At 47.9% G+C, this 21,696-nt stretch overlaps 1 protein-coding gene across 19 annotated transcripts in view; it reads right to left on the bottom strand.

The window, feature by feature from the left end:
• Positions 1–454: 454 nt before the first annotated feature.
• The window catches only part of LOC139387996 (signal-induced proliferation-associated protein 1-like), a 41,570-nt gene continuing 20,328 nt past the window's right edge, over positions 455–21,696 (bottom strand). Inside the window, exons 2-17 of one of the 19 annotated variants that reach the window (XR_011629239.1) lie at positions 17,632–19,468; positions 17,382–17,506; positions 17,010–17,198; positions 15,397–15,571; positions 14,619–14,722; positions 12,815–12,972; positions 11,918–12,527; positions 11,532–11,806; positions 10,322–10,711; positions 9,907–10,033; positions 9,665–9,797; positions 8,418–8,516; positions 8,144–8,234; positions 5,367–5,445; positions 1,467–2,403; positions 455–776 (exon numbers count right to left, since the gene is read on the bottom strand). Coding sequence is in view for 16 of the 19 variants with exons in the window: in XM_071134458.1 (XP_070990559.1) it covers positions 1,099–1,353; positions 5,367–5,445; positions 8,144–8,234; positions 8,418–8,516; positions 9,665–9,797; positions 9,907–10,033; positions 10,322–10,711; positions 11,532–11,806; positions 11,918–12,527; positions 12,815–12,972; positions 14,619–14,722; positions 15,397–15,571; positions 17,010–17,198; positions 17,382–17,506; positions 17,632–18,748 (3,927 nt within the window). In the remaining 3 variants the exon portion in view is untranslated. The other 18 variants (XR_011629240.1, XR_011629238.1, XM_071134458.1 and 15 more) reach the window with 18 other exon arrangements.

Genomic DNA, 21,696 nt, shown 5'->3' with positions numbered 1-21,696 from the left:
TTTATACATACATACATACATACACACAAACACACACATAAACACACACGCACACACACGCACACACACACACACACACACACACACACACACACACACACACACACACACACACACACACACACACACACACACACACACACACACACACACACACACACACAGAGGGGAGCTAGGAAGTTGCCTGGTGCAGTATCATGCCTCAACAACCTCCTAGAATCTAAAGAACTATATAGAAGGACACAGTAAAACATCAGATATTCTTCCACTTCTCAACTCTACTAATCATTTCCAACAAGGCATCACCATTTCAAACAGCATGGATCAAACAGCCTGTTCGGCCACATTTACACTGGTCTGCATGTTAAACCATCCTGCAATGGACAGCATACACAACCAAATGCGCTAAGTAACATTGAACACTTCAGCTGTACATGTCATCTTCACATATAGATAAAGTTTAGATGTTTTATTTCATTAGAATATATGGTAATCTGCTGGTACCGGGCAATCACAGTGACTCTAAAATAAAATCACAAGAGGAAGTAAAAGGGTAGGTCTTTAAAAAGTAGCATTGAGACAGTGTGATTGACGATTGTTTGGCATCCCTTCCAAATTTTAAGTCTAGTTATTTTGGGCATGTCACAGCTGGGTCCAGTGGTCTGAGTGGGGTGTAGGAGATCTGCCCTGGCGTCTTTTGGCAGAATAGTCTTGGAGGAGGAATAATCCCGTCCTCCTCTGATCTCATATTGTTATTGGCGTCATCAGCAGTGGACCTGAAGATGAGGTGGGGTGAGATCAAATCCACTTTCATTTTTCAAGCAAGGCATAAACCTGGGCAGGAGGTTAAATAGTGCCCTGGCCCATGCCCATATAGGTTATGCTAAAAGTGCAAAAACAACGCAGAAACACATACAGTAGGTACACACACAGAAAGATGAAATGAGGGAATCCCTCACCCACAGTCAACCACTCTAGAACCTTTCCGAATAAATTTCAAATACACTGAATTATCATTGTAGCCAGCAAACAAACAAACACAAAATATAATTGAACACAGATGGCTGTGTTCACTAAAGGAATCCTGTTCAGTTTACATTAAATCTCTACAATGTTTTTTTCTTTGAAAGGAGAGCTGCCGTGTGGCAATGCATGGCTCAGTCCAGCAGGAGGCGTACTTTCTACAGTGTAGCTTCTACAGCCATTCTTTAAGGGATAAAGTTCCATTGTTTCATCCTCATCCAAGGCATTATCCACTTCCATATCCATCTCAAGTACTTGCACGGAACACCACCAGCTCTCTGAGTGCATTCGGTGAGTCAATTCCCTTATAACTAAATTGCATCTCATTCCCTGAAAGCAGATGTGAAATACTCTGTTACTTGCCGACTCAAGTCCATAACCCTTTAAATGAAGCTGAGGCGGTAGGGAGGGGAGAGAATAGTGTCTCTGCACAATGAACTAACCATTCTGTGAGCAGGTTGGCAGAGAGAGGTAGGGTCAGTATGCATCAGTCCGTCTTTTCAAGCAGGCTGCCTGCATGCATGTCATTTTCCCTATGTAGCTCCAAGGCCATCCCCTCTAATGGTGCACAGCTGAGCTGTTTGTTCTCAGTCCGAGACGTTGCATATCATGGAGAGGGTTGAGCAGAGAGGAGAGAGACTACTGTTTACATACTGTACACACACTTTGGGTCAATTGAAATAAACAGCCATCAAACATGCTGCACATGTGTCTCTTCATCTAAATCATTTGGGTAGCTTTACGCAATTGCTATTCTGCCCAACTTGTCAAGTATGTGAAGCAAGATAAAATAACCATGGTGATGCACGCACGCGCACACTCACGGTACAAAGAAACACACTATTGGGTAAAGAGCAACCCTGGATATGCCTCTCAACTGGTCAAGCTATTGAGAAGACCATCAGATGGTGAGAAATGACTCAGGGTTGTTTTTCAGTTGGTTTGACACTCATGGGCTGGTCCAGAGTTCAAATATAATTCTACAGAATGCAGAGTATTATGCATGTGTGTGTGTGTGTGTGTGTGTGTGTCTGTATTAATATACAGTGAGCAACAGTAATAGAGTATGTTGATGTATTGTGCATGGGTGTTTGTATACAATATTGAATGTGGTGTGTCCGGAATGTGTTTATGATCTTGATTGTCTGCGTTTGTTTGTGTGTGTGTTTGTTTGTGTGCGTTTGTTTGTGTGTGTGTTTGTGTGTCTGTGTACACATAGTGTGTACTGTGACAGAGCTAGCAGGGCTTGTTGACATTGCACAGCAGCTCGGTGACTTTGATGAGGCGGGCCACGGTGCTCTGGGATTCCTCCTGCAGCCGCTGGTTATTCTGCCTGAGGCTCTGCACCTCGGCCTGCAGCACCGCCTTGTCCTCCTTCTCCTGCCAGGGAGTGGCACACAACAACACCCGTCTGTCAGACCACCATGGCTGGGATGGATGGAGGGGTGAGAGGGATCTGGGTGTGGGTGGAGGTGGGTGAGGGCTGGCTTGGACTGGGCTGGACAGCAGGCACGCGCAGACAGACAGGTTCACAAACATACACATACATGCCTTGTGGTAGCAGTGCAAGCAAGACAGGGTACTAGAGAAGTATACACACACACACACCAGATACACGCACGCACTCACACACGCAAATACAAACCAATTTCCTTCTATAAAAGCACTCCATAGGGAGAAGTGGAGTATGGAGGAAATGTTTAGACAGATTTACTATGGCAACCACTTGTTCCAGACCAAACAACCAATTAATAAATCAATCTCTCATTAAACGAGAGCAGAGGAATTGGCATAACATTTTATTTCCAATGTAGCTGATTGTTATACAAGTGAGATTTCCATAAAGACCCAAGCTCCAAAATGTATTGCATTCCTCATCAACCAAACAGCAGGGGTCACCCTAATCTCTCACTACTTGGAATTCAGTTTGAAATCAGCTATTGCAATTTTTAGAGCGGTGATTTGCCATAGTAAATGCTTCCTGTTTGCTATTTCACAAACTGTATCAAGAGTTGTGACAGAGACAGGAAATCAGAGGCTTAGGGTAGACAAACAGACAGGGGCCACTACCAGCACAACCAGTGTTACCAACAGCATTATTGCCTTAACACTAAACCTTTAACTGACACGGGTATGACAAAACATTTATTTTTACTGTTCTAATTACGTTGGTAAACAGTTTATAATAGCAATAAGGCACCTCGGGGATTTGTGGTTTATGGCCAATATACCACTGCCAAGGGGTGTATCCAGGCACTGCGTCATGCATAAGAACAGCCTTATGCCGTGGTATATTGGCCATTTACCACACCCCCTCGTACCTTATTGCTTAATTATATTGCCTCCCCACGCCTTATGTAATGGTGTTGATATTTTTTACTATCTACACAGAGAGGGGGTTCTATCCAGACTGACCCCTGTCAATCTGTCTCGTCTGTCTGTCCGTCTGTCTGTCCGTCTCTGTCCATCTGTCTGTCTGATGTGATGTGATGTCAGTGAGTCGTGGGATGAGGAGGAGACAGGTTACGGATAGTTGACAATAACAATTCATGATAGATGAGACCAGTTATCATCAATCTGGGTCAATAGGAATTTTCTTTGGTAGCCGCAGTACTGTATGGCTTTGCTGGTTCAACTCCCTAGTGGACCATAATGCAACTGTGCCCTGGAGCAAGTCAATACACCTGAAATAACAAGTACTCAGCTTCAGAATTGGAAAATGAATAAATGTAAAGATGAGAGTCCACCAGAAAGCAAAGTAACCAATGATCATCACCACATCAGGTGGGTGTTCATTGGGCCATACTACACTAGCTCCAGTACCGTCAACCCTCCCGCCTTGGCAGTCAGACAGAAACCAAAGACTAACCAAAAGTAGTCCATGTTTCACATCACACTTCTGAATGGAGCCTAACCAGCTACTCTGAGGTAACACAATTCCCACAGTCTCAGCTAATTCCTACTTGTTTCTGCTGGACATACTATGGGACTGGGACAGCCCATAACCAACCATGCGCACTCACTCTACCAGGGCAGAAGGTAAACAACAGAGAAAATGGATCATCTGATGTGGCATGTCCCTGTTAGGTCATCTTCCTTCCTTGTTCATTGTCCCTGACTGTTAATGTCTGTGTGTTGTCTAGATTGATGATAACACTGTGTTAATGGTGAGTGTTCAGAGGAAGAGTAGGGAGTTACGAAAACAGAGGGTAAGACTTTGGTTATGTTGGTGTTATGGCCACAGGATTGTAACCATAATATCTGCAGAGTTTGATTCGTATGTGTGCTTCATGTCTCACATGTTTCAAGAAGTTGAGCGAATAGCATTTGCACTAAAATCCTTAGAATGTCATTCACTTAGTTGGATGGCAGTTTTAAACACTGGCAGTGTGGCGTCTCTTTGATATTTGAGTGGTGAAAAGGACTACGTTGGAGATATAGCACCGTGCATACCATAGGGTTTCAGTTGACCTCAGAGATTAAACACCTTCGTTACTGTAACAAAGGAATCATGTCTCACCCAAATGTGTTTAAGGATGCTTGGAAGGCTTCCAAACCCTCTTCATTTCTCTCTCCTTCTTTCACTCTTTCTCACCCTTTCTCCTATTTGCTTCAGTCTTCCTTTCCTCTCCAGATGCTCTACATTGTGTAACCAACACTACAAGAGCAGCTAGTCATTCAGTAGTTCTGAAGGCTTCAAAGGTCATCCATCCCCAAGTCCCCATGTTTCCCAGAGAAGAGCCTGTGAATGGAGAAATGGTGCTGAGGTCCTGAGGCTGCACACAGGGATGACTGACAGCCTGTCAGACCTTCAGGGTTGCGAGGAGGAACTTTGCTTACATCGTTCACATCCATGAAGGACCCCACAGGTCGTTTTGGGTTATTGGGTTAATTAACTCAGGTCTGTTTTTTAGTAGTTCCATTTCCAATTGTTATTTTGTTCTCAACGCAACAACAGAGGAAAAATCTCATGCTGTACTTGCCTCTACTGCCATTGGCCACTTAGTGTTGAGAGAGTGAGCATGGTTGCCCAAAGTCCCTCCAGCCAATCTTCTCACCTCCTCTGTTCACCCTGCCCAATGACAAGACAGGTTTCTTTTGCTTGGCCCACCCTACTTCTACATTCCGTCTGTCTGTCTGTCTGTCTGTCTGTCTGTCTGTCTGTCTGTCTGTCTGTCTGTCTGTCTGTCTGTCTGCAGTAGGAATCAGGGGGCTGGGTGAGGAGAAGGTAGGGTGGGGGGTAAGTGGACGGGATGGGGGGGTCGTGGGGTCACTGTGTGGGCAGGATGCTGTGGGTGGGGGTCTGGGGAGGGGCTGTGGTTGGCCATCTGAATGGGGAGTACCTTTTGCAAGTCGTCCTGCAGCCTCTTCAGCATGTCCTCCAGCTGGGACACCTTCTCCTCCAGGTGGCCCGGTGAGTCACTGGCGAAACGGGACAGAGACACACATTAAGTATAATGCACATAATTTGGTGCTGTCTGTATGTTTCCTGTATCCAGGGTCGGCCCTAGCCTTTTGGGGGCCTTGAGCAACATTTTGTTGGGGGGCCACACCACTTCGCAGGCAAAACATTTTAGTGGCCCTGTCGATAATTCAACCACAAGTTTAGATAGCTGGCTATATTTTATTTTGTACTTTTTTATTTACCCCTTTTTCATGGTATCCAATTGGTAGTTACAGTCTTGTCCCCTCGCTGCAACGAGGACTCGAGAGGCAAAGGTCAAGAGCCACGCATCCTCCGAAACACGACCCCACTTCTTGACACACTGCTCGCTTAACCCGGAAGCCAGCCACCCCAATGTGTCGGAGGAAACACCGTACACCTGTCGACCAAAGTCAGTGTGTATGCGCCCGGCCTGGACATCACCGGACAAGGACATCCCGCTGGCCAAACCCTCCCCTAACCCAGACAATGCTGGTCCAATTGTGCGCCGCCTCACGGGTCTCCTGGTCGCGGACGATTGCGACACAGCCTGGGATCGAACCCAGGTCTGTAGTGATGCCTCTGCGCCACTCGGGAGGCCCTGGCTATACTAAATGACCAATCAAAAAAATTGGTAGCTGATTGAGTAACTGTTAGTAACTGACATGACAAGAGAAAAACTTCTGAGGGTCAACCAAATTTCGAAAATGCACTTGATGTATTCAACTGTTCTACTGTTCTAACAGATTGAGTTCCCAAAAAATACACACTACCGTTCAAAAATTTGGGGTCACTTAAAAAAAAATTGTCCATTAAAATAACATCGAATTGATACGAAATACAGTGTAGACACTGTTAATGTTGTAAATGACTATTGTAGCTGGAAATGACAGATTTTTAATGGAATATCTACAAAGGCGTACAGAGGCCCATTATCAGCAACCATCACTCCTGTGTTCCAATGACACGTTGTTATAGCTCATCCAAGTTTATGATTTTAAAAGGCTAATTGATCATTTTAAAAAAAACTTCTGCAATTATGTTTTTTATTTTTTCACCCCAATTGGTAGTTAGTCTTGTCTCCTCGCTGCAACTCCCGTACGGACTCGGGAGAGGCAAAGGTCGAGAGCCATGCGTCCTCCGAAACACAACCCAACCAAGCCGCACTGCTTCTTGACACAATGCCCATCCAACCAGGAAGCCAGCCGCACCAATGTGACGAAGGAAACACTGTACACCTGGCGACCTGGTCAGCATGCACTGCGCCCGTCCCGCCACAGGAGTCGCTAGTGCGCGATGAGACAAGGACATCCCTGCCGGCCAAACCCTCCCTAACCCAGACGACGCTGGGCAAATTGTGCGCCGCCCTATGGGCCTCCCGGTCGGCTGCGACAGAGCCTGGACTCAAACCCAGAATCTCTGGTGGCACAGCTAGCGACGCAGTGCCTTCGACCCCTGCGCCACCCGGGTGGCCGTCTTTTGCAATTATGTTAGCACAGCTGAAAACTGTTGTGCTAATTAAAGAAGCAATAAAACTGGCCTTCTTTAGACTAGTTGAGTATCTGGTGCATCAGCATTTGTGGGTTCGATTACAGGCTCAAAATGTCCAGAAACAAAACAAATTCTCCCACTCCTCTTTCTATTCTGGTTAGAGCCAGTTTGCGCTGTTCTGTGAAGGGAGTAGTACACAGCGTTGTATGAGATCTTCAGTTTCTTGGCAATTTCTCGCATGGAATAGCCTTCATTTCTCAGAACAAGAATAGACTGACGAGTTTCAGTAGAAAGTTACTTTTGAACGGTAGTGTATATATATATAGATTTTTTTGACAGGTGGTCGGGCACCCTAGGAGACAACTTATGTCGCTTATTCCTGGGGCCGGCGCTGCCTGTATCCTCTCTGTTTTGTGTTTGTGTGAAAAGACAGTGAGTAAAATAGATGTATGTTTGTGAGCAAGAGAGACTTTGAGTCAGAATGGGAGACACAATAAAGGGGAGAATGGGGTAAAAGAGGAGCATGCCATCACACTGAGTCAAAAAGAGAGGAGGCTGCGGTACTGGCTGTGACCCCACTCTCTGGGGGGGTCTCAGGGGGAGTTGCGATATGCACAAAAATACATGTCCAATTAACACGTAGGACAAATATAAGCAACCACCAAATGATTATTAATCAGAGAGAAAGAAGGAGAATACATAACAGCAGGAGAGAGAGAGTTGGAGAGTTAAAGAAAGAGAGTGTGAGAGATGATGAGGGGAGATCTAAGGACAGGCAATATGCCAAAGAGCAAGAATCATGATGAGCAACAGAGAGGCTGAAATATGCACACTGTTCAAAAGTCCATCTCTGATTTACAACCTCCCACAGGAAGATCCACACAAAGGACAAGGACACCATTAGGAGTTCACATACACAGAGAGACATGCATAGAGGTCTACAGTGATCCAATCTCAGTGTGTACATGTAGTTATTTTTCATTTGATATTGAACATTTATTTAACTAGGCAATTCAGTTAAGAACAAATTCTTATTTTCATTGACAGCCCACCGGTGAACAGTGGGTTAACTGCCTTGTTCAGGGGTAGAAAGACAAGAGTTTTACCTTGTCAGCTCGGGGATTCAATCCAGCAACCTTTCGGTTACTGGCCCAACGCTTTAACCACTAGGCTACCAGCCGTGTATAGCTAGAGACCCAAACCCACCTGTCCTTCATGTCCTTTAGCTTGCCATCTGTCAGGGAGTCTGCTCCTTGGGTCCCATCTCCTGCTTTACGTTGTGAAATATGACACATCACTTACCCATGTTAGTCACTGAGCCCAACCACACAGAGCCAGTCATACACAGCCAGCCATATACACTCGATAGAAAATAAAGTATTTTGTTTTCAACAGTGCTAATTTGACAATTTCCTGTGGTAATGCATTTAGTAAAATAACATAATCTGTTGTCATCCCATGCAGATAGATGTCTTCTTACCTTCACGTGACAAGGCTTCTAGGATGCTGCGGCATGCTGTGGCTAGATCAGCTATAGACTGCCACTCCTCCTCTGAGGAATCTGTGGTCTCCGACAGGACTGGAAGAGAGAAACAGAGTTTCAATGGGCTTTCATAACAAAGGCATATCAACAAGGTGAGCAGCAGACCATGACAATACAGCATGACAACAGAATTGTGGGATTTATGAGCAGGCAAATTCCTTCTGTGGTTCAACAAGGACAAAGAGCCACCACCAGGGGGTGCTACCACAATGCTTTGCTGCCTCGGTGGCGCTGCCCGACTAGCTGCAGTGTGAGAGCGAGAAGTGGGTTCTTTCAATCTCTGTGTGTGACGGCCTTCTGGAGTGTGGGGAGGGAAACAGAGACCATCTCCTCCAAGAAAGCTGAAGTATCTGCTGAGAAGATGAGTGTGAGCTCTTACAGAAACACTGTGATGAGTCTCATAGCCTCACGGCAGAGAAAGAGAGAGAGCAGATGGTCCAAAAGGGATCCTTGATTTGAGGCAGCCTAAAGCCCACCCCCCATCTGGCCCTCCTTTGGTGTGTAGCTGGTAGGGGGTGGTAGAGGGGCGGGGGCATATTGGGTTATGGGGATAGGGGGCAGCCTAGATGAAAGAAGAGGGACAAAGGGGATGGAAGGGAGGGATAAAGGAGGATAATGAGGAGAGGGGTTTAGGGGAGAAAGGGTCTGGGGGCTAAAAAGGGATTTGAGTCTCAATTACAGCAGAGAGCATTTTTGAACAGTTGTAATTGTTCCATTTCAGCACCATGGCCTCATCAGCTGGCACAGGGTCTGCAGAGGCCTTCAGACGGCCTGGCCTTCATAGACCTTCTCTTATCATAGCTACTCCTCTCTCTCTTTACAGTTAGCTTTCTTTTGTTTTACTGCTCTCACAACAGCTGTTGTGGCAGTGGAACAACTGTCTGTTTGCCATCACTAGGAGGGTGATCAACATCGCTGAGCAGTCTCTAATAGACGCTATTGTGTTAAAGTGCTGTTTAATAAACAGGAGATATACATGGTAAATGGGATTCATAACACACATCACCATCCTCACCTAAAACTAGGACGTCTACCTAGGGGTAGTTGATATGTGGTGATGGTAATGAGGTGTGTAAGGACATTGGAGAGGAATTGATTGGAGAGGAATTGATTGGAGAGGAATTGATTGGAGAGGAATTGGGATGTTATGCAGGACAGAGTGAGTGGTGTGGTGGAACACCCACTCTTGGTGATGGAGTTGTGTAGGCTCAGGGCTCGGGAGTTTCTCTCTGCTCTGTTCAGACATGACAACCGGGTGGAGGACAGGGAGGGGTCACTCGCTGATGGCCTCTCCTCACCCAACTCAGCCCCCACAAACTAGAGGGAAAGAGAGAGAGATAGAAACAGTCAGACTAGGGGGTGGGGACCTTCATCAGATTATTATCCAGATTGTCATTTGTCTCCATGCCTGTGTGTGTCTCTGTACCTGCTCCTCGTCCAGGGGCATCTTGGGTTTGACAGCCAGGATGAGGTCAGGCGTGGCGTCTCTCAGCTCCCCTGGGTTCTCATAGATGTGATGTTTCAACTTCACACCCACGTTGTCATACACATGCCTGTCACAGAGAGACACAAAGATTGAGACATATACAGATTATAAATCCGCTGCTTACACTAATGACTTTCCAATCCAATCTGGAGGGCAAACTAGTTAATCTAGTCATCTTCAGGATAGCTGAGATTTGGGCTAAAATTTGAGTTCATTCGATGAAACCATAAACACACACAATAATATCTAGTGAAAACCATGATGTTTGAACTCGTGATGACAAGGATGTCAGAGAATCCTCTGAGGAATAAATAACCTGATGTTTATGATGGGGCTGAGGGTGGAGGTCACATACCTGTCACATATGTCTCGGCAGGATGGGTGCCTCTCTAGGGAGTAGCTGCGTGTTAGCTGGGAGGGGGTGATCTCCACGGTCTGGTTGAGTGGGTGGTCCTGCAGGGAGGTGGCCCGTAACAGAGGCAGGCTGGGTGGGGAGAGGAGGGAGCCCTGGTCCCCCTGGTCCTCCTCACCCTGTCCAGTCTCTGACAGCCTGTCCTCAGCCTCTCCTCCCTCTGCTGGTCCCTCCATCGTCTCCGCCTCCTTCCCCTCTCCCTGTTCCCGCTCCTCTTCCTCCATCTCTTCCTCCTCCTCCCTCTCGTCCAGCACCCAGGCCTCTCCAGACTGGCCCTCCCCAGGCTTACGCTCTGCATCCTGGATGGCTTTCTGGTATAACTCTGAGAAACTCCTGGAGCCATTAGAGACAGCAGGAGAGCAAGAAAAGTTTCACTAACAAGATGGTATTACTGAATAAATATTACATAAATGTATACATCCCTTTTAATACACTCCGTGTATTCATGAATGGTACAGTATTCTAGAGCAGTACCTCTGAGGATTTTGCACAACAATAAAAACATATATCTCTTTGAAATCCAAGAGGTGTCCTTCCCTATTATAAGATGTAACAACATTCTGACAGTGGCCACACTTTTGGGGTTGTTCTTAAACACGACTGTCAAAACCATATCTACTAATGAGGGGTTCTCTCTCTGTAGATCGCTCCACCAGCCAGTTTGACATGTACATGGCAAAACCTGTTAATAGTGTTGCCTTTCCTCTGTCTGAGAAGTTCCTCCTTTACCAGGCTGCAGTAACACTGTCCATCTGGCTGACATTAGAAGAATGTAGAGGTCTTTGCTAACTGCCACTACCTGGGTCACTATCATTAGAGGCCATTAGAGACATTGATTGGTGGTTAACCAGCTGGTGGGACACTGACTACAACACGCCATAAACAACAGAGTGAGCTGTGACCCTGGAATGGTGTGTGTCTGACCTCCTGAATTCATCTGTTCCCCTCTCTCACTCCCTCCCTTGTCCTTTAACTCCTTATCAACATTAGTCTTTACCTACCAAACTTCCTTGAACCCTGACCCCCATCCTTCTCTCCATATCTGCCTCTCCCCCAGCCTTCTCTCCCCTTAATTCTCGCCATGTTACCCTCCCCTCCCCACTGTCATGTATCCCCATCCATCTTTCACTACCCCTTCACCCCCCTCTCTGACCTGCGGGGCTTGCCGTTCTCATCTGGAGGGATGACGGTGATGTGGATCTTGTGGGCGGTGCGGAGCAGTCTGGTTCTTTCCTCTGGTCCTAGGTGCACCAGGGCGTGGCCACACAGACGCACCACCCGTGCCCCCAGCTGCAGACCCCCGCTCTCCGCATAGCCGAACCTCTGCAGATCCGTCACAAAGCCCTCCTCGCTCATCAGGAAGCCTGGCTGGCCGACCCCGTCACGCAGGGGGGTCACCTCCCGTGCCTCGCACCCCCGCGTCACCAACTGGACACAGAAACAGGACACAGTGAGTATCCAGTAATGTATCATCAGAACAGAAACAATGATTCACTAACTTAATAGTATATGAGCAGCGGTGTTTGAAAGACTTCCCACCTCCAGTCTCTGCACCATCTCCCGTATCTCCTCCGCCTGGCTGTCCATCACACTGATTGACACAGCCTCCCCCCTCTCATAGAAGATATCCAGGCAAGGCCCGCCTATGGCCCTGCTGTCTATCACCGCCTTCCAGCCAATCACATCGCGGCAGCAGCAGTTGAACACCACCCTCCGTGTGTATCTCTCGATCAGCACCACTGATTCAGCTGAGACCCCCAGTAGACAGGGCAGCTTGTGTCCTCCTGTCTCCCCCTCATTCCCACTGGTGGCCATCACAGCCCAGACCAATGCCCCAGCACTGTGCAGCTCTGCCCCCTTGGCCCCCTTCAGTTTGTCTTTGCGTTTGCTCCCCAGGGACAGCAGGGGGAACTTGGTGGAGGAGTCGATTGGCGTGGTGGTCACGTAGTTCTCTGCCAGGTCCTTCAGGTACTCCTGTCGTGTCCGGGTGGCCATGGAGCGGAACTTCTCCGCCTTCTCGGCAGCGTTCTCAGCGTTCACCGCCTTGGCCAGCAGGAAGTCTCTGAAGGCAGGGGAACGGGGGAATCGAGCACCCTTAGGGAACAGAGGGCCAAATAACGGGATGTCTTTGGAGCGTGTCACCGCCACCCTGAGATGGAGGGAGGGAGAGAGAGAGGAGGTGGAAAAGGATAGTCAACAACAACAGCAGAGGGGGAAGGAGAGAGAGAGTGTGTTAGGGTATAAACCTCATAGAAAAATAAATCCAGCCTCATAATCATAGTCTCGCTAAACAGTCATAGTTTTGATTCCCAACATGTTGTTACACAGTTCTTACACCTGTAATCTCTGATAATGCTGAAAGAAAATAAACCAACTGAGGCAGTTGTGGAGCAGCCAGGTACAGTGGTAGAGCAGGAGAGAAGGTTATTTTCTCACTTGTAGTAGGTATGGTCAGAGCAGGACTGTTCCACCTGGACGATGATGAAGACATGTTGGAAATGGGAGCGGATGGCCTTAGGAGTGAAGGGCAGAGCCCCTGGCTCCTGGAACACTATGGTCACTATGTCATTCCCAATGTGCCTCTTTCTCAGCAACTACCAAACAGAGAGAGGGGGGGTAGCAGGGAGAGGGAAAGAGATAGAGAGAGAGAGATGGGGTAGCAGGAAAGGGAGAGAGAGATAGAGAGGACCAGAGGTAGAGAGAGAGGAAGAGAGCAAGAGAGAGGAAGAGAGGAAGAGAGAGAGAGAGGAAGAGAGAGAGAGGAAGAGAGAGAGAGGAAGAGAGAGAGAGAGAGATAGAGAGGGAGACAGAGAGAGACAGAGAGAGACAGAGAGAGAGACAGAGACAGGGAGAGAGAGATAGAGAGAGAAAGAGAGGGAGAGAGAGATAGAGAGAGAAAGAGAAGGAGAGAGAGGAAGAGAGAGAGAGGAAGAGAGAGAGAGGAAGACAGAGAGAGGAAGACAGAGAGAGACAGAGACAGGGAGAGAGAGAGAGAGAAAGAGAGGGAGAGAGAGAGAGGAAGAGAGAGACAGAGAGACAGAGAGAGAGAGACAGAGAGAGACAGAGACAGAGACAGGGAGACAGAGACAGGGAGAGAGAGATAGAGAGGGAGAGAGAGATAGATAGAGAGGGAGCGAGAGAGAGAGAGAGAGAGAGAGAGAGAGAGAGATAGGGAGAGAGAGAGAGAGATTGGGAGAGAGAGATATGGTTAGCGAGGTAGTCAAGAGAGTGGGGAAGCTGTTTTGTTTTGGTTATTTGATCCACTAATGATCATGTGCAGTTAGTTATTTGGTGTTAGTTATTTGCATGGTGTCATGTTTCCAAATCACTCCACCAGAAGAGCTGACATGTGAGAGGCTCCCCAGCCTGACTGCCAGCCAAATAGACAGAGAGGCAGTATATCAGTAGCTATAGGCAGACACAGCATGCTTTTAGAGTGGGTGTTGGACATAGAAACGCAGAAGAACAAAGAATTTGTCTGTCATGCTTGCTGTGCGACATTACTCAAGCGTGAAAGCCTTCATTTCAATATATTACTATGGGGAAATGTGTAGCTTCTACCACCAAAGAATAACCATGACATAAACACAGAATCAAGAAGATTATTTTTTTTATTGTGATTTACTACAGGAATGCTGCTTGTGAAAGTTGATTATTCTCTTCAACATAAAAAGACTGTGCTTGAATAAAATATCAGGACCTCTGCTTCTGATCGCATTAAGCCTCAAACACACCAATTGCATTTGCTGGCTAAGAGTACTTAGTATCTCTGAAAGTCATTTGCGACCCCACATGTAGAATCTCGTGAAAAACATCGGCAGTCAGACGTCTACAGCGGGTGGTCCCTAAAACACAGCGCGCTGAACGATTAGCAAACGAACGCTAGATCCACATCCGGTCGGTGTGATGTGCGCAAGCCTTCAGATTTCAAAAGTACCTTCTAAATACTATGTTATCACACCATCATTGCTATAGCTGGTCATTTATTTATTTAACTAGGCAAGTCAGTTAAGAACACATTTTTATTTAGACGGTCCAAACCATAACGACGCTGGGCCGGTTGTGCGCCAGCCTATGGGACTCCCAATCACAGCCGGTTGTGAGACAGCCTGGAATCGAACCAGGGTCTGTAGTGACACCTCTAGCACGGAGATGCAGTGCCTTAGACCACTGCGCCACTCGCGAGCCCCTTAGTTGACTGGGTTTCCTTGGTGTCCTGTAAAGCAGTGTGTATTGTTACCTGTTGTGTGTTGTTGGCTGTGTAGGGCAGCATGGTGGACACATGGAACATCACCTCATAGTCCTGGTAGTGTGTGTAGAGGGACTGGGTCCCTGTGGAGTCCGCTGTACACACACACACACACACACACACACAGAGAGAGAAAGGTTTACACACGTCGCTCTCAGCCTAGTAGTTAACAGAGTGAGAGACAGTCTCCAGATAGTGTAAACACAGACTAAACTGTCAGTACACTGTGGTCTGACTCTAGGGTGCTGAGATTACACAGTGATGGACAGTATTAAGATGGAGGACAAACACAGAGACTATACGACCTCCCCCAATACTGCTACGATTACACAGTGTTAGATAGTGTTAATCTTATGCGTTCCCTGGCAAATAATGCCCCCTAGATAGTGTGTGTCTCCAGACAGGGTGAGCTATATCCAGCCTATAGATAATGTCTTGATAGTACACTTGTACAGTCATTATCACACTATCTTAATTTGTCCAGTTCCTCACAGCAGGAAATCCAGAAAATTAATCCTGCAGAAACAGGAAATGTGAATTATTATGTGGATTATAATTAATGGAAAAATATTTTTGGGGTTTGGTAAATTTTGTTGCTAGGGCTAATCAAGTCCAACATTTATAAGTTCAAAATAAGTTCAAAATTACAAATGTTAGAAGCCTTGTTAAACCTTGAATATACTACATGTGTGCATCCTGCTGCGCAGGAAAATTCCCTGCAACACCAGTGATCAAATTAAGAGAGCAGATCTGTATGTGCAGTGCTCACTCTTGGTGTCCAACTGAGCTCGGTACTTCTCCCAGCCTTTCAGATTCACTCGCTCCCCCAGCAGATCCAGGAACTCCTCGAAGGCCGGCCCCGAGCTCTCGTTGTTATACATGTCCTCCTCAGAGCTCTGGCCTGCACGGCAGTACATCACCCCCACCTTCCTCTGGAAGTTCAGCTGGGGGGAGGGAGAGGGAGAGAGGGAGGGAGAGAGGGTTAACAGAGTATCCTGAGCAGTGGAGGCTGCTGGTTGACCACTCAGTGTTCTGTCACTCTGCATGGCCTGGCCCAAAAAAGGTCAGATCCATCAGGATCAGTGGAGGCTGCTGAGGGGAGGACAGCTCATAATAATGTCTGGAATGGAGTAAATGGAATGGTATCAAACACATGGAAACCATGTGGTTGACTCCATTCTAGCCATTATTATGAGCTGTCCTCCCCTCAGCAGCCTCCACTGATCCTGATGGATCTGACCTTTTTTGGGCCAGGCCATGCAGAGTGACAGAACACTGAGTGGTCAACCAGCACAGTTAGCGTTACTAACCATGAACATTTCATCCAGTATGTTTAGGATGAATCTCTGAATGACAAATAATAGACCATGAATTGAAATTGCAATGTCCTTATCCATTTCTATTAAATATATATATATACACAACTTATTATTTTTACCCACTTTTTCTCCCCAATAGCCTAGTGGTTGGAGCGTTGTGCCAGTAACCGAAAGGTTGCTGGATCGACTCCCCGAGCTGACAAGGTAAGGATCTGTCATTCTGCCCCTGAGCAAGGCAGTTAACCCAGTGTTCCCCGGGCGCCAAAGACATGGATGTCGATTATGGAAAGGAAAGAAGGGAATACCTAGTAGGTTGTACAACTGAATGCATTCAACCCAACCCCTCTGAATCAGAGAGGTGAGGGGGGCTGCCTTAATCCACATCCACCTCTTCGGCGCCCCGGGAACAGCAGATTAACTGCCTTGCTCAGGGGCAGAACAACAGATTTGATCCAGCAACCTTTTGGTTACTGGCCCAACACGCTAACCACTAGGCTACCCTCTCCTAACCAGGACGATACTGGGCCAAACCATCCCCTAACCCGGACGATACTGGGCCAAACCCTCTCCTAACCTGGACGATACTGGGCCAAACCCTCTCCTAACCCGGACGATACTGGGCCAAACCATCTCCTAACCTGGACGATACTGGGCCAAACCCTCTCATAACCAGGACGATACTGGGCCAAACCCTCTCCTAACCTGGACGATACTGGGCCAAACCCTCTCCTAACCCGGACGATACTGGGCCAAACCCTCTCCTAACCCGGACGATACTGGGCCAAACCCTCTCCTAACCTGGACGATACTGGGCCAAACCCTCTCCTAACCCGGACGATACTGGGCCAATTGTGCGCCATCCTATGGGACTCCCGGCCCACGGTTGAGGCACAGCCCGGGTCTGTTGTAACGCCTCTAGCGATGCAGTGCCTTAGACCGCTGAGCCACTCGGGAGGCCCATTTCTATTAATTCTAATAATCTATCTATATATTCCATTTCTATGCCACTGGCAGTATGGCTGTGGCAGTGTAAGCAGCAGCACCATGGGTGGGACCTACTCACCCCTTGTTCGTCCAGCTTGAGCAGGGTGTCTCGGACCTTGGGTGAGGTGGAGGCCAGGCGCAGGCAGTGGAGGTTGAGCTCTGGGATGATGAACTCCAGGAGCCTCTTGGGAGACAGGCCTCGGGGGGTGGTGTGGCGGGCCGCTGAGGGCACGGACTCCTCCAGGATGGAGCCTCGCAGAGTCTTCAGCTGGGAGGAAGAGAAAGGCAAGAGGGGTGTGAGTGACTGAAATGGATGAGTGACTTCGTAATGCCATAATGTGTCAGTCTGGGTTTGTGGATGAGTGAATGCCAGTATTTTTTCATAAAAGGACCTGTAAGTCTGTCAATACTGTCTACTCTTTTTGACCACGAGTCTGCGGTGTAGACTGACCTCAGTGGTTCTGAAGATGATCCTGTAGTTATACTGAGCTCCACTAGACCCCTCCTTCTCCTCTCTACGGAAGCTGATGGCCACTGGACCAAGGCGGTCATCCATGCCAAAGAAGTTCTGATGATCTGAGGAGTGAAAAGAGTGTTTTTACACATCTATAACAGGTTTCCTTATAACACTGTTGTTGACTAACACTATTAATTCAAGAAAAGCAAACAACCTCTCTCACACACACCTACACAGCACTCACCTTTCATGTAGAAGTATTTGCGGTAGTAGTGGGCTCCCAGGTCTGCGTGTTCTATGAAGTAGTTGCTCTTGCCCTGCTGTTGGACGTGGCTCTCTCTGGGTTCCTCCAGTACTGAGACAGCATCGTTGGGGTTCCTCAGGCTTAGCCACAGACCCCCTCTGCCCTGCGTATGCCCCAGGCCCGCCCGCTCCTCACCCCCCATCTCATTACGGAAGTGGGGGCAGCTGAGCAGCAGCTCGTTGTCAATGCCATCTCCTTCGTCCAGGGAGGGGTCCTCCACAGCCCCCCCAACACCGCCCCCGCTCTGCGACGGCGTGGCCTGGGTGAGGGGACGCATCGTCGAGGCAGCCGATGCCCCTGAGGTGATGTTCTTTTTGCGGCCGATGCTGTCTCGGTTGCTGGCCACCTCTGTGAGGTCAAACAAAATGCTCTGGACATCATAGTGGGCAACATTCCTGACCCAGGCTCCTCCACCCAGGTTGTCATAAGGACCTGGTTGGGGGATCTGTGGAGAAGAGGGCTTGGCCTTCTTGCTCAGCCCCTCAGGCTTTGGGGGCTTGGCTGGTTTTGGGGTGTCTCCTGTGGGGGTGGACAGAGCCCTGAAGAAGCCGTCAGGCTCTGGAGGGGTTCCCTGCAGGCCCAGCAGCAGAAAGGGGTCTTTGAAGCGGAGGGCGTTGGGGCTCAGAACACCATGGTCCTCTGCACTCGGCTCCTGGGTTCCTGACATACCTATCTGTCTCTCCAGTGAGGAGAGGCTGCCATACTCCCTGTGCAGCACCACCCCTGAGTCCTCCTGGGCCCCGGCACCTGCCTTCTCCCCCACCGCCCGTGTTGCCTTCCCTCCCGCCTTACCAGAGGAGTCCAGGTCTCCCAGCGTCACGTCACTGTTGCTTCTCTGCATGATGTGTCCTCGGCCCACTGACCTCAGGTTCAGACCCACACAGCTCGGAGTAGTAAGACTCTCCCCATCTGTTCCATCCCTCCTCGGGGGCCACTCCCCTGCCACCACCCGCGCCCTTACCCCACCCTCCCGCTTAGAGTCAAAGTTGACCGTTGTCAGAGGGGGTCGTGGCCTCTGCCGGCAAAACTTGCGTAGGAAGAGGTCGTCAGACTGCATGGTGCCTCAGACTCCGACTCCAACTATCTCTCCTCACTGTGTCAAGCCTGATGAGTAAGAGGACTACACGTGGTCTTCATCCACATTCAATAACAAAATGCAAAGGACTATTAGATGATTGTATCAGATACAATAATATGTTTTAGGTCTGGAAAACGTACACCCATTCCAAGTTCCTTTAGGACGTCCTCCAGCTTTGGCTTTGCAGATGACTACTATTCTAGTGTGCCTCAGTTGTGGTGTGGTCCAGTCGTGGTGGGGTCCAGTCGTGGTGGGGTCCAGTTGTGGTGTGGTCCAGTTGTGGTGGGGTCCAGTCGTGGTGTGGTCCAGTCGTGGTGTGGTCCAGTCGTGGTTTGGTCCAGTCGTGGTGGGGTCCAGTTGTGGTGGGGTCCAGTTGTGGTGTGGTCCAGTTGTGGTGTGGTCCAGTTGTGGTGTGGTCCAGTTGTGGTGTGGTCCAGTTGTGGTGTGGTCCAGTCGTGGTGGGATCCAGTCGTGGTGTGGTCCAGTCGTGGTTTGGTCCAGTTGTGGTGTGGTCCAGTCGTGGTGTGGTCCAGTCGTGGTGTGGTCCAGTTGTGGTGTGGTCCAGTCGTGGTTTGGTCCAGCTCTCTGTCCTCTGGGTTGGGGAGGATTTGCGTGTGTGTTGGCCTCTCTGATCTGTCATCCATCAGCTCCCACCCCTCAGCACATGCTTGCTTCTCTTTGGTCTCTTCCACTGGACACCTGTACACAGCGACAAAGCAACGGTCATTTTTAAGTATGGTTTGACTGCAGACACCCATCTTGGCTTGACACTGCTATTATGCTTCCTGATACCTCAGATTTCATTCAACGGTTGCAAAGCAAACCGTAGACCAGTGTTTTAGCCCCTTTGGCCAAAATATTACCATGCATTTATTTTCAACAATGAAGTGTAGAAATGTGAATAGGAAAACCAGAAGCTCTGACGTGTGTTGTATTTTTCAGTAGCGTTTCACCTCTGAATACTTGCATTATAATTGTTTTCCTTTCCAAAAATAGCTGCCAAGCAAGTCATATGGCCCACCACATCCACCCTACAGACAATCAATAGAACACTGTGGGCTGGAGGAGGGGGCCTTCCTGTCCAAAGACAATTTAAGAATACAATCAAAACATGTAGAGAAGCATGTTTAGTTAAAAAAAGATATAATAACAAACACCTGTCAGGAGGATATTAGATGTCTCAAGAGGTATGCTTCAATATGCAGAAAAATAAACATGTTGTTGTTGTTTTTTTACATAGAATTATGCATAATGACTATGGCTCTAGGTTGCAGGAAAAAGCTGTTTCAGAATTTACTCTGGACCACCCCCCAGCCATCCTCGTACTTTGTGCCCCCTCAAATTCTTGCGGTGCATGACGCCCTGAATACAATAGTCATAAACCTAACAATGCTGGCCAGCCTGCCAACAGAATAAGATCTCTCTCTCTCTGTCTCTCTCTCCCCCTTTCATGCTCTCAGTCTGTCCTCTATGCCTCTCTGTCTGTCTCTCACCTCTCTCTGTCTGTCAAATGTACCGGCTCGTAAATAAAGCATCCTCCATTCAGGCTGCAAAGCCAAGATCTTCAAATGGCGAGCCGCCGCAAAAGAAACGGGGAAAATATGTGCACTATGTGTCTCTCAATATGTGTCTCTTTATAAAACACAATTTTTCACCACCATTTTCGGATTTTCGGACAATTTAGGATGTTGCACGCCGCGTTCAGCCAAGGGAGGGGGATAGCCTAGCCGTTGGGCCAGTAACTGAAAGCTTGCTCCCAGAACCATTTCGAATCGGTGAAACATCTGTCGATGTGCCCTTGAGCAAGGCACATAAGAGCGTCTGCTAAATGACTAAAATGTAATGTAAATGTAATTATAGCTAGTTAAGGCGGGAAATTATGCCTTTTCAGCCTGAATAGTGGATGGGGGACACCAGTGTATTACCGGGAATGCACATCGTTCCTAGACGATTGTGCAAATCTAGCCAATACTATCGGCTGCCTAGGCTACATTGATACCAGATCTTGGCAACTCATTCATTATTTCTGTCATCATTTGGGTTGGGCCAGACTTTTCCAGACCCCGCGACAAACACATCGATTGATACTTGTACAGTACAAGTGAGAGTTCCCTAGGTGACAAGGCCAGCCTATTGCTAAAATATGCGTAATTTCATCATCTAGTTAGGCCTAATCTAAACATCCTTATTCGTTTTCATTACAGACCATTGATTTTATTTTATGTTTAGATTTACTCACCGGCGAAAATAGGTTGTTTGCAAATGAATTGCTTCGGTTCCTGACATCCCCTTTCTCTTTTCCCTTGTCTATGGCAAAATTGACGTCAATCACACGATATCGGAAACCCGTTTGGCGTTAATACGAAAATGAGAGAGGGCATTCTTCTACGGTCTTTGCTATCTGGAATCCTTGGTACCCTTAGTACCCATTGAAGTTAACATTTAAAATGGTTAAGGTAAGGGTTACGTTTAGGGTTCTCAAAGTTGCTTGCTGTCTCGCTATTTATCATGCAACTCCTGTCTCCAGATGATATGCAGTCTTGAGAGCAGGTGCAGTGATGCAGCTCAGCTCAGCTTCCCGGCGCGCCACCACACAGCACAGAATGCTGCAGAGACGTGTAGCTGATTGGTGAGTGAGGAAGTAATATCTGTCTCAGTCTCTCTCGTTCTTTATTTTTATCTCGATTCTTTCTCTCTCTCTGTGCCTCTGTAAAAGTGAATGTAAATAGCCATTCCGTTTATTGACTGAATATTGGAGATTGCAATTCCCTGTATGTCCACAAAAGGAATAATACACCTGTAACTAACCGGTGGTATAAATACAGTATTGTAGGCCTAGACCTAGACCATGATGACATGTGAAACATGATAACATTTTGGACATGCATACTGAAATTAAGCCTCCATCTATGAATTGCACTATCTAC

This window comes from Oncorhynchus clarkii, chromosome 29 (genome assembly GCF_045791955.1).
Source record: "Oncorhynchus clarkii lewisi isolate Uvic-CL-2024 chromosome 29, UVic_Ocla_1.0, whole genome shotgun sequence".
Lineage (NCBI taxonomy): Eukaryota > Metazoa > Chordata > Actinopteri > Salmoniformes > Salmonidae > Oncorhynchus > Oncorhynchus clarkii.
Note: the sequence above shows the minus strand (reverse complement) of the source record. Positions and strands in the feature narration are given on the sequence as shown.